At 33.0% G+C, this 14,036-nt stretch overlaps 1 protein-coding gene across 1 annotated transcript in view; it reads left to right on the top strand.

Annotated features, from left to right (window-relative positions):
• Col5a2 (collagen type V alpha 2 chain) overlaps positions 1-14,036 on the top strand; it is a 133,663-nt gene that overhangs the window by 57,536 nt on the left and 62,091 nt on the right. Inside the window, exons 2-4 of the mRNA XM_005324386.5 lie at positions 7,021-7,245; positions 10,024-10,037; positions 13,689-13,721. Of these exons, the coding sequence (XP_005324443.1) occupies positions 7,021-7,245; positions 10,024-10,037; positions 13,689-13,721 (272 nt within the window). The remainder of the gene's footprint in view (positions 1-7,020; positions 7,246-10,023; positions 10,038-13,688; positions 13,722-14,036) is intronic.

Genomic DNA, 14,036 nt, shown 5'->3' with positions numbered 1-14,036 from the left:
ACTTCTGACACTGTGAGTGCCAAATAAACTTTTCCTTTATGTCTAAAATTGTTCTTGTCAGTTCTTTTAGTCTCAGCAGTGAAAAAGCTGACTAAAACAATTCTTCACTGATATCACCTAAGTTTTAATAATTGCAAAGTAGATTTAAATTGTATCTATGTAGATCAGAACAAAATTGAGTATTAGTTGAGGTCACTAGATATATACAGGTGGATAAAATTAGCAAATACACCTTCTGGATGGAAATATTAGTCCTTCTCTCCCTATATCCACCACCATCTCCCACTACCAGCATGCATTTTCAGGTAGATAGTGAAGAAAGAGGCAGCCCTTTGAATTCTCTTTAGGAATTTCCTTGAAAATATTTCAGAACCCTCAGTAGTGAAATGAATTAGATCAAAAAGCCTTTAAGAACTGCAGAATGTTTAGTTGATTTCAAAAGAAATTTCAATTTGTTAAAGGGTAAGGGCAGTGAATAAAGAATAAGTGAATAAAGAATGAAAATTGGAAGAAATAAGCTGACTGCAATATCTAGTTATTCCCTAGAGGCCCAGTTTTCTCTGACAAGGAATATGAGAAGCGAAGGCAAATGAAACTGTGAAGAAATAACAAGATATAGAGTTGATGATATCTTGTCTTTAAAACCATTTAATTTTATAGAGATGTGTGTATTTCATACTGAACAGTATCTTAAAACACAATAATACTTCTAAGTTATAAAAATGAGTAAAACTATATGTTCATTTAAGGATAAAATATCTGTAACATTAATACATAATCTCACAATTCAATGTATTTTATATTCCTGTAGTTATGACTCTCATCCAAATAAGCAACTAAAAAGAAGTTTTTCTTTAAAAACCATGTAATAGTTCAGGTCTGAAGCAAATCATTTTGTATCCAATTTTGTCCGAATCATTTCCTTATTATTCTTAAAATTTACTTTAGATATAGAAGTCCCTTTTTAATTCACCAAAGAGTTTTACAAAATAACTGTATCACCTAAAATGTCTTGAACTACAACTAATATTCACTAAATTAATTCAATAACTATTTTTTGAGTATCTACTATAATTCTGACACTATTCTAGGATATTAGGACATGAATGAAATAAAACAGTAAATTGTATGTCCTTACAGAGTTAGGATTCCTTCATGAAGAGGCAAACAATAAATATGCTACATCAAATGATATGGTATGTTTGAAAGTGATAACAACTACATAAAAAGAAAAAAAGAAGAAACCAAAGAGAAAAAGACAGCTGGGAGTGGTGGTACATACCTGTAATCCCAGTGGTCCTGAAGGTTGAGGCAGGAGGACTGTGAATTCAAAGCCGGTCCCAATAACTCAGCAAGGCCCTGTCTCTAAATAAAACACAAAAAGGGCTGAGAATGTGGCTCAGTGGTTGAGCACCCTGGGGTTCAATCCCTGTATCAAGAAAAAAGAGAGGGGTGGGGAAAGACTAAGAATTGTTGGATTGAGAGTGTCATGTTTTATTTATTTTTGTTTGTGTGTGTATAGGGGGGCGTAATTTGCTGCCTTTTCTAAGATTGTCAAAGTAAGCTCTATGGAGAAACTAGCATTGCAGCTAAGACTTACAGGAGATGAAGGAAACTATAAAGTAGATATTATATAATGATATGTTACTTACATAATTTATCTCTGGACTCCATGGAAGCCTTGAGACTATGCTTCAAAAGAGAAATAGTTAAACATGGTTTTGGGTCTCCCTTTTATATCAAGGAATATCATGGTGGAGAGAGATGAACTAGACAAACTTTTTTCAAAACAACTCAAAATTGTTTATGTATTTAGCGGGGCACAGCCTTTGTCATAGCACATGCACTGATTTAGGATTTTTTGAGGATTAAATTTAAGCATGAGACTAGGGTTTGCTAGTGTGTAGAATAGAAGGTGGACTCAGTTCTCTTTGTGGTGTTTTTGCAGCTATGCAGGAATTTGAGCCATGTGTTCGGAAAAAAAAAAAATCTATGTCAAATGCATTAGCTGCTTGAAATTCACTCTTCCAGATAGAATTGTAGACGAGCATTGCATGTGTAATATCTGTAGTTCCAGTTTCACATTTTGGCCACATTTAGATTTCCCAGTGGTACATGGAAAGAAACCAAGGCAGTCCCTAATATGAGTTTTTTTCTTTTTTATATTTTCCATTTTAAGTAAAGTAAAAACAGCAGTTTTACTGGTTAACTGAAAAGCCTTTGCACATGAGGTTGAAATGCATTTAATGGCTTCATTGAAGAAGCCACCATCTTCACAATTTATTTAAACATGCTTTATGTGTATGCTGCACTGAAATATTGTGACTTGTCTTCTTTTCACTTTCTTGGATTTCAAGAAAATGTTTAAAAGTTATCTTCTAATAAGCTGGACAATGGCTCATGCCTATAATCCCAGCAATTTTGGAGCCTGAGGTGGGAGGATAACAAATTTGAGACCAGCCTGAGTAACATAGAGACCTTGTTTCAAAACAAAAAATAAAAGGGCTAGGATGCAGCTCTGTGGTTCAGTCTACAGTACCACTTAAACAAACAAAGTTAATTATTATAATTGTTTTATAATGTAATATGATTGCCCTTATTGGAGCAGAAATTTATTTCAACTCAAATAATCATTGAATGGCTATTCTTACTCAGTTGGTACAAGGAAAGAAGGAGAACATAAAAAAGTAATAATTTGAATAAGTAGCTTGGAAATAGACTTACATATAGGGGTGATCATTAGAAAGTAAAACTGTGGAGTAGATTGAAGAACATGAGATTTAAAAAACAAACAAACAAACAAAAATCCCTCCATAGGCCTTCCCCCTATCCAACTACCCACCTACCATCCGACAGACCTTGAGGTTCAGGAGGAAAGAAATTATTAAGTATGTAGCTGAATCTCTCAACTGGTTGCTTCATATGTTTCTAACTTTTAAAACTTTGAGGATTAGATAAAGAGATAATGGAGGCAGGATCATTGGCATTTGTTCATTAGGTTGTAAAGGAAGAAATGAATGCTGTCCCTCATTGCTTTTCCCTTATGGAGCTCAATACTGCTTCAGAGCTGAAGGAAGGGAGAGATTTCCTTGGAAGAGTCTCTGGAACCCACCCATCAGCTGGAGTTTTCCTGTGCATTGTTGAAGGCTGACTGTGGCTTGGTCTAGAGTCATACATGGGATGCTTTGTTGCTACCTCCTTTGTGACAGTTGAAAGACTTTCATAGTCAGGGAAGCTTTAAATAATGTCAATTCAGACCTTCATAACCCCCGAAGGGACATAGGTCAGCTGGCTCAGGAAGGTAATTGTTTAAAATATGAGCTGTTATGACTGACACAATCTTCCTCTTTTCTGGCTGCCCAGAAGACTGGAGATCAGAGACATCCTTGGCAAGAAAGATCATGTGACCCATTTCCTTTTCATGCTAAGTAAGAGCCCTAAATGCAATCCTCCTTAGGAATTTCAGGGAAGACAGCTAAAAGTGCTATCTTTTTAATAAGCATATGGATGAACTAGTTATTTTCTTCCTTCATTTCCTTATGCATTCATCAAAGATGCACATGCATTTATCAAAGATACTAAGTGTAAAGCTTGCTGAGATGAGCACTGCTCTGCCTCCCAAGCAATTCACAGTCCAATAGGGGCAAATGATTTGGATACACACTCATCTATATAAGAGATTTAATATTCTTGTAACACACAAGCCCCTTTACATTACGTGTGCAAGGAAGAATTTTAGTTAAGTTTTAAAAGCTAATACCACTTGGGATGCTTCCACATTTTAGTCATAATGCATAATTGTGCTATGATCAGAGCTGTACAAATATTTTCTTTAGTTTCTGCAAGTGAGAACTTTAGCCATGTGATTTAGAATTGCCTATCTCTGGGTCAGTCCAAAGGTTTCAATGTGGCCATGTCTATACAGGCTTTTCTGCACACAAAAAATACTGTATAGGAAGGAATGGAGAGGCAGGGCGTAGCCCATAGCTGGCAAGCAGCCATTCGGAGAACTTTCCAATTGTCTATTATAATAAGGTGGTGGATTTGGTCTGCCATCTAGTGATTAAGAACTGAATTTTAATTAAATTTAAAAGCCTATAAGATTTATGAAAGACAAATCTATGAGAATATGAAACATACAGGACAATTGGGTTGATTTCAAATAAAATGTAGTGAGATGAAATACATCTTTTCTAGGGTATCAGTGCCAGGACTTTCATAGAGATGAAGTCATCATAGATTCAATTTGTTGAAATGTTCAGTTAGGGGAAAGAATCTTGTAGCTTGAAAGATAAAATTTGCAAGTACACAAACACGGAATTTACAAAATAAAGAAACTACTATCAGCTTTCTACCCGTCCTTCTAAATTTTGAAAAAGTTAACCAGAAATAGCAAAAAATACAAATAGGAAAAAACTGTTGGAGCTCTTTTTCATATTGTATGAAATACTTGTTTACACCAATACTTTAAGTAAATACATGTGTATTTTTTACTTTTGGGCCCTAGATCAAGGCTTCAGATGTCAGCTTGGGTTAATTTTATGATTTGGTTAGAGGACTCAAGAAGACAGTATTAAATTTCTGAGAATATTATGTGAAAATTTTCTTAGTTATTTTTATTTTACTGTGAAATATGTGAATTATTATGTCAGTACAACTTCATGCATTTTTTTTCAACAAATTGGCTACAATTTTGTTTTCTATTTTACTTTTCATTTAAACATCTATGTACAAAACAAAAGGGATGATCTAATCATATGGTACAAAACTACCATGTGGAATTGTGAAAGCTGCTGGACACCCTATATTTTCTACCCACTGTTTCTTTGCATGTGTCTTTCATTCAGACATGAACAGTGAGAGTTTGCTGAGTTTTCAAGCCCTCTGTGTTGTGTGTGGTTACTTACGTGGGTCAAGAGAAGGCAGTGAATGTGGTTTTTCATCTCTTTGCCATTTAAAAGCATTCCAACTAAATTTCCCCATCATCTTAAATTTAATTATAAATTTTCAGGGGAGAGAGACTAGAGATGAATCAGACTATAAAACTACCTTTTAACATTTCCATTTAAAGAAAGTAATACAGTAACCCATTTCTTTGCCCCTTGGGTTGAGGTCACCTTGTCCTAAATTTCCCGGAAGAAACTGCCTTTCTATGTGTTAGCACAGGACTGAGAGAATGTGTCTTTTTAATTCAACCCGGAAGGAGGCCAGAAGAACATCATTGAGTCACTCCCTGAAAGGTTTCCCACACACTTTAGTGATATCTACTTGTCAACCTTACTGCATGCCATATTGTCTTTGTTTTGTATATTCTCTATCCCCAATATCTATTTCATCAGTGATGTAGCATGTGTCTACATATGTCTCCAATGATCTTACATTTTATTATAATAATAAATTTTATACATTGAAATTTTAAAAATGTTAATTCTATTCAACTAATGTTAATAGATTATAATTTATGTATTATTTTTATTTATTACATAAATAAAAGTAATACTCCACAGTATAATATATGGCATATATTACTATTTTATATATATATTATAAACATTACATTTCACAATGGTAATACGTATTTTTGAGGACCTAACACATATGCTTTCAATATTTTGCATGTTCACTTCTAGACACTTACCCACTTACTTTTCCATAAATGTTTGTGAATGTTAACTCCCTTTCCCCACACCTGCTGCCACCCAGGATGTGGAAGGGAGGAACAAGCTAACTGTGCTTACAGTGTTTTTCATTTTTTAGACCGTGGTATTTAACACTTGTAAAGCATATGCCTTTCTCAATCATAAAGCTGAATGAACAGAGTTATTTTTAATTTAAAAAACTATGGATATTATCCTGCCCTCCCCGCCCCCTCCCTTTTTTTTTTATGCAGGTCATGTTTTTGGAAATATTTGTCATGGAACACTATGTTGTTTAAAAATGATTATTCAACTAATCATTGTGCTACTTATTTGATATTTACATTTCTCATTGATTTTCACAATAACCTTGCAGAAAAGCACATCAAAACATGAGTCCTCTTTTCCTCTTGGTTTTGATGCTTCTGATAGCATTGTGAATATACAGCCAATATTTTGTTTTTTAACTGTGTACCACATGGTAAAAGTCTTCTGATAATGACGTAACAGACTAGAAAGAGCGTCCTTCTTATAAAATAGCTTACAAACCGTGTATATGTAGTATTGTGCTTTGAAATGATTTTCATTTGCCAAATATCTCTCATGATAGAACAAATATATGAAGCGAAGTATTCCATAAAGCACTGAGAAAAATGTTTTACTGGTTTTGTTGATAAGTATAATTGATAAATACAAATTGTATAGGCATGTTCTTGGATTAACATGGCTATCCTAACTGTAAGTAATTTTCATTTAGTTCTGCATTATCATTTGAGTATATTTATATTCCAAATGATATCTTTCAAAAATTGATTATGAATATACATTTAAATTTTATTTTTTCACAGTCCAAAGTTAATACTGTGAGATTAAGTTAGCAAACCATTATGTCAGGTTCATTCCACTGCCACAATTTTCCTATGTACATATATAAAAACAACACATTGAATCCCACAATCATGTACATCCATAAGAATGGAATTCTAACTGGATAAGATATATTCCATACTTGTATAATCATATCAAAATGGATTCTATTGTCGTTCATAACTAAAAAGAACCAATAAATTAAAAAAGCACAAAAATAAAACAAAAGTCTTATTAAAAAAAAATTAGCGAGCCATTATTTAGATTCCCTCCTTCCAATTCCATTTGAGAAATGTTGAGTGGAGGTTCTTCTAAAGATGTAGTGCTAAGCATTGGAAATGCCTTGAGGAACAAGGTACTCCTGGTCCACAACTATATGGTGTTTATTATCTAGTGGAGGACATAAGAAAATAAAGTGAAAATAATTTAGATCATTCTAATTGTAGGAAAACAATGAGTAGCTGAAATTCCAAAATTTCAGATTACTAACCTCCTTTTTTTTTTCTTTTTACTTTAGATGAATTTCTTTATGAAGAGACCTGCAATCAAAATGGCCATATATTCTTAGACAAGGACATTTGGAAGCCTTCTCCTTGTGATATCTGTGTCTGTAACAGAGGACATATTCTCTGTGAAAAGATAGAGTGTGTGGAAGATCTCCCTTGTGCTGATGCTGTGATTCCCCCTGGGGAGTGCTGTCCTTACTGTCCAGTGGTATCTGGAGGTGGAAACACCAATTTTGGTAAGAATGCTCAGGGCCAGATGAGAATCGATTCCATGAGTCATCTTTCTAGTTTCAATGTTCTTTGCTCTCAGGGTTCAACAATCCAAGAGAATAAAGTAATTTATACAGTGGCCTCTGGGGGTTATGATTTTTCTTGCCTACCTGCTTACTTTCATATTATGTAGAAGCAGACAGTAATTTCCTGTCTTTATAAATATGCAGAGAAATTCTTTTGCTGAATTTTGAGTGATTATGTCCAAATTAAGAATTCCTTGTACCTCTTAAGATGGACATTTGTTACCATATTCACAATGGATGCCTCCAAGAAAGTGTTTTTTTTTTTCTTTCTTTCTTTTTTTTTTTTTTTTTTTTTTTGGAGGTGGGAATTGAACCCAGGGTGCTCAACCACTAAGCCCTTTTAAAATATTTTATTTAGACACAGGGTCTTGCTAAATTGCTTAGGACCTTGCTAAATTGCTGAGGCTGGCTTTAACTCATGATCCTCCTGCCTCAGCCTCCCAAGAGGCTGGGATTACCAAGAGCCATGTGCCAGTGCACTCGGCAAGTGTTTGGTTTTCTGCAAAATCCTTTAGTGCCCAAGAAGAGATCTAAAAAAACACATTTATCTTCCTAGGTACCTGTGCTTCTATAGGACATAGAATAATTATTCCTAACATAATTTAGATGTTTGTTCAAGGTACATTATTACTATTGAATGATAATGAATTTTTGCCAGAGTACTTCTGTTATATTGACTCGTAAATGAACCTGCTTTTTTATGTTGCCAAAAGAATGGAGTGGATTTCTAAAAGAAAAGAACAATGTAAATTGCTGGTTTTAAAAACATTTTTGAATAAAAAGTATATGTGTTTAGCAGATTGTATGTATTTGATTAAGAATACATATGTTAAGGAGATTTACACATAAGGAAAATAAGTTCATATTTGTCTTTTCATGAACTAGGTAAGATTGATTTTACATTTACCTCTTCTCCTCTTGGTTATCGTTCAATAGTAACAATGTACCTTAAACAAATACCTAAATTCAGTTTTCAGCACTGTGATAAAATAAATTATAGGAAGAATTTAAAAAAAAAGACATATTTGGGCTACCTGAAGCATATACAGTCTTCAAACAAGCCCAGAAATGAAGTAAACCTGTGGGATAAGTGATAAGTCCCCCTTTACTAGTGAGGATGATGGTGGGAAACATCAGATGTCGGCACAACATACAACTTCCTAAGAATAGCTGGTCTGGAAAAGTGTAATGAGTTTTAAGATAAATGATGAAAAACTCCTGAAAACAGTTTTATATAAATAAACTATGAGTAAAAAGGAAATTGAGTTCAGTTAAATCTGAGAACAAGAACACACTGGTAAATGTGATACATAGACAAGCTGAAGAATATACTTTACATATAAAGAAATTCTAGATATAAAAATTAAAATATCAATGATATTTTCCCCTGGCTATATCTTCAGCCTCAGTGTGTTTTAAAAGTAGAACAAGAGGGGCTCGGGGATGTAGCTTAGCAGAAGAACACTTGCTTAGAATACGTGAGGCCTTGGGTTTGATCCCCAACACTCAAATTAAAAAAAGAAAAAAAAAACACATAAATATAGGACAGGAAGAACTAACAATTTTTAGCAATGGTCCTTCAATATGACAACATTCAAAAATTTCTTATAATCAAATAATTGTAAATTAAAAATGTACTATCATATTTTAAATATCAGATTAACCCAAATCAGTATGTTTGCTTGCACACTACATAATGCCTGTGAGAAAATATGTGCACTGATTGTGGGAGTACAAAGTAGTCAACCTGTATAAAAGGAATATTGGTAATATATCTAATTATAAAGGCTTATACTCTGGGACTCAAAAGGGCATTAGGGAGTTTATCCTACAAATATACTTACATGTAACCATGTATATAACCATTATTTGTTATAGCATTATTTATAATAGAATGACTGTCTATCCAAGCTTGCCTGTGAAAACCCCAGATTGTACCAACCTTCCTGGCATAGTAAATATTAAATAATAACTCCCTCCTTCATACTTCAAACTGTCCTAGTTAAGTAATAAATTAGCAAAAGACTAGAAACAACACACATATCCAACATATCAAGGAAATGTCAGTTTAATAGATTCTATTATGTAAATTTACACAATGGAACCCTGAAATATTTTTGATAAAAAACAACAAGGAAACAATTTATTTATCTGCAAAATTCTCTAATATTTAAATAGCTATGAGATATACAGACAAGTGAAAGATAGTATTGAAAAATAGGAAGAAGAAATTTTTATATATGTGAGAAGAAACTTGAAAACAATATGCTAAAAAAAGTGACTTCTAATGGAGGGCAAAAGAGAAATAGAGAAGAGATGATGGAACAGAAGGTTTTTCATTGTGTAACTGGACACTTTTAATACATGTTTGTGTTTAAAACATGAATGAAAAACTTTATTCATTAAATAGGCTGAAAACAATAGAGAACATTGATTATAAATAATTCCTAATAACTTTATAAGGAATTTTCTAATTCAGTTAACTTTAAATGTCACATAAATGATGTGAAAAATATCAACATCATGTCAGAAAGAGGATGCATTGTTTTGCTTTTGGTGGAAATACTGATTCATAACAACTTTTGAGTTCTGCTTACTGGTATTAGGACAATTTGTTTATATTAAATTCTGAGTGCACAAAAATCCTATTAAATATTTAGCATGTTCTCAACAATTGTTTCTCCACAAAATAATGTGTTTATTCTTTTCTTTTTATAGGCAGAGGAAGAAAGGTGAGTTTTACTCTGCATGTTTCTTTTTTTTAAGCAGAATTCTTTCTACTACTGTCCACATAGAACTGTGCTCTGAAATGGGTGAAAACCTTTTGTAAAGTACAAAAAACGATGCAAATTCGTTGTGAAAAATAATTGAGCACAGTCCAGCTACTATGCTTATAGGCTACAAATGATTCTGTTACAGTTAGTTTTTGTTCTTATATCTGTTTCTGCCAGAAAGTTGTGAACTCTACAGGCACTGAGAATGTGTTTTATCAAGCTTTGTACTTCTTGTACTTATCACTATTCTTAGTGTATGTTTTACACACATGAGAAGCCCAATACACATTTGATGGAAGAGAGGAAGGAAGAAACAGGAGGATGAGATAAAGGAAGGAATAAAGAATGTTAGTTCTACTTTGGTGGAGTTGTGGCTCCTTTTTCATGGTTTGAAAAGTTGAGAAGCTGAAAAATTTGAGAAGTTTGAAAAATTTTGAGAAGTTGAAAAAAAATGTTTAAGAAGATGAAAAATTTACCAAAATACATAGCTTACTCTCTTCTGCCTTCGCTGCCTCCAGGGAGATTAAACTCTAATCCTGGAGAGGAGCTTCATAGTCATGAAGACCAAGGTGGGAGACACTCATAACCCTCGTACAGTGGACCAGCATGGCCACACTGGTCATCAGGACACAATCTCATCAAGTTCCTTTCCCCTTGTCTCTGCTCTCAGCTTCCTAGTTTTCTTAAAAAGTTGTGGTATTTGCTTCAGTCTTATCCAAATATGATTGCCCCAGAAATCAAGAATGTAGAAATGAGCAATGACTTCAATTTTCATGGCAGATATCAGACAGATGACAAGCTGATCTACATCTTATTTACTTTTGCACAGAATGGAACTTAAAGTGCTTTATCAGATAATCAGATAAAGTAATGCTATAGCTTCATGATCAATGAGAATGATGTTGTCTGGGGCATAGGCCAGACAACTTGGCACTTTTTAGTTTAGAGAGAAATAACACAAAAGTATATTACAAGTAAAGTAAACACAAGTAAAATTATTTTTATTTGAATATTTATCATAGAAGAGAGAATACCTATACTTACTCTATTTTATATATGAAAGCTAGAATAAATTGAAACTTAAAAGATTGACATGGGATTTAAGCAAACTAGATAGATGAAAGATAGATGGAAAGATAAATGACACGTAGATAGATTCATCTATGAAACAGCAAAAAGAAAATAATAACAAAGTAAGAACTATCTGTAATTACTAACTGTTTGGTTAGAAATTACCCAGCTTACTGAGAGGCATCTGGTAGGCTTGTCATCCACACCCTTCTCTAAAAGCAGTGTGGGACAGCTGGATGAAGGATATGCTCAAAGTAGCTGCCATTCACCATACTCACAATATGTGCCGCTATGTGGCTTGCCTGATTTCATTTATCAGGTGTGATCAGAAACAGCAAAGTTGAGCAATGCTATAAAAATTCAGTGTGTTCTTGGTTTATATCCATATTGATTTTTACTTATGATTCTTATTCACTCATTCAAGTTAATCCCAATTACCGAGCCTTTTAAAATGTCTTTTTATGAGGCAAATAATACAGATGAGGTAACAGTGGGAAGAAAAACACCATTTCTGCCTCTGTGGTGAAGACATCCTATGACAATTATGAAATATATCTACATGTTATTAGTTGATCAGTGAATATAATTCTCATCTAAAATCTGAGTAAACTTTTTGTTTCTCAGTGAATCTGAAAATTAAATTCTGTAAAACTTTAGACAAATCCTCATTTCAAATAAAATAATGTATTCAAAACCCATATTAATAAAAACAGTGAAGATTAATATTTATATCTTGTGGCTTATATCCAAAACAAGAAGTTCATGAGATCATTGGGAAGTTTATTATCAAAAATTGGTAATTGAGAACTTAATGTTATTATGGAACAATGGAATGCTTATGTAATGTATCAAAAAGCCTACTGTTTACTTAAAACATATATCAGAGAATTTCATAACCTAAATACAAAGCAAGAGTAAAATCTGTAATTTGCTTGTGGGTTTCTTAGAATGGAAATTTTACCACTATCTTCTCAGGCTCATTTTTTCCCCCCTCTTTGCAGTTGTTTTTCTAGACTTATTCCAGAAGGAACTTTTTTTTTTCAATATTGTTCTTATGAAGTTCTTCATTCAGTGAATACAAATTATATGTACCCTTTCTAAGCAAACCAAAATGATTCATCATTTCAAAGAAATCTCTTTCTATATATATGGAATGCCAGGATGTTAACAGTCATTATCTCCTGGGTATGGAGGAGGATAGTTTTTACTATATATTTTCTCTACTTTCAAAAATTCCCTTTTATGAACACATATAAATTTTAATTAGACAAAAGAATAACATGTGAAAGGAAGAAATTAAACACACTAAAGCTCCTTCACTGCATTTTGGATGTGTAATTGTTTAATTCATATGCATGCACTCTCCCCAATTGTCCGATGAAAGAAATTATTTCATAGAGAACTTCTATGTGCCAGACTGAAAATTTAGAATAAACTAAGACAAAATACTGGCCTTCAGGAGAATAAAATCTCTTTTTTTGTGGGGTGTGGGTTATGGGAGATTGAACTCACGGGCACTCGACCACTGAGCCACATCCTCAGCCCTGTTGTGTATTTTATTTAGAGACAGGGTCTCACTGAGTTGCTTAGTACCTTGCTTTTGCTGAGGATGACTTTGAACTTGTGATCCTCCTACCTCAGTCTCCTGAGCCCCTGGGATTATAGGTGTGCTTCACTGTGCCCAGCTATAAAATCTCTTTGAAGACAACTCCTGAAATAAATAATATGACTTAATATGTGATAAAATTGAATATAAAGGTATAACTCATCCAATATTATCCAAACTGCGTGTCTGATATCATGCAATGTGTGTATAAATTTTGAAATTCTGAAGTTCTAGGAATCAAAAGAAATTTCATCTCTGTTATTTTTGCTACCTCTGTTCTGAGAGCAAATAAACTGACTTGACTTTATGTAGTTCAAGTTATGATAGTCCCGTGTTATTTTTATTTTCTTATTTGATTGATGTTTCCATAACTGCACTTTTGCACTTTTATTTTTATCAAGTTAGCACACTTTTTCTCTTGCTATTTTAAATATTTTTCCATGAGTTCTACAAAAGGAAAGCAAGTGGCTCAGGAGTAGCATCTCACAAGTTACTGGAAACCATATATATGTTATACACTAAGAGAGTGAAATTCAAGTATACAAACATTTCTGTATTTTCCTGTGTATCTTTAACTTTTGGGTGGTTTGTTCATTGGTTCTTTTTTTTTTAAACATTTTTCATCACAGTTATTTCTTGCTCTCATTGATTCTTTGGATTTGATCCTGGTAAAAACTGAAGGGAACCAACTTTATATCTTTCAAACATGTTTGTATTAATTTTTTTCATGTCCTTCAGATGAGTAGTAATTATTTTCATGAATAATATCTGACTAAGTACCCAAAATATAGATTGTTCATTTTCTTTTCTCATGTCATGTTTTACATTTCTTAGAAATCCAGAATGTTCGTATGGCTTATTCTGATATTACATATTCATACCCAACAAGACATTATAGTGTACTGACTGAAATTTTTCTCCCCACTTCTTAGGGTCAAAAAGGAGAACCAGGATTAGTGCCTGTTGTAAGTATACATATATACATTGTTTTCAAATATAACTATAATATAGTTGTATATAATTTATTCCTCTCAAAAAAGGAAATTGTTTTATAACTAAACTTTTAGTACTACACAAGCAAGCCAAAAGAGATGAATTAATGCAATATTTAATGATCCGTATTTACCTTTTATAATCCTATGACAAAAGGTACAAAAATATAGTTTTGTACAATTCAGTATACTGCATGAATATAGATATATATTGATAGTTAATATTAGTATTACTATAATAGTTTAATATTATTATTACTATAGTTCCACACTTTGGGAAATATGTGA

Source organism: Ictidomys tridecemlineatus, chromosome 7, assembly GCF_052094955.1.
Source record: "Ictidomys tridecemlineatus isolate mIctTri1 chromosome 7, mIctTri1.hap1, whole genome shotgun sequence".
Classification (NCBI taxonomy): domain Eukaryota; kingdom Metazoa; phylum Chordata; class Mammalia; order Rodentia; family Sciuridae; genus Ictidomys; species Ictidomys tridecemlineatus.
The sequence above is the reverse complement of the archived record's forward strand: the minus strand, read 5'-3'. Positions and strand labels throughout refer to the sequence as shown.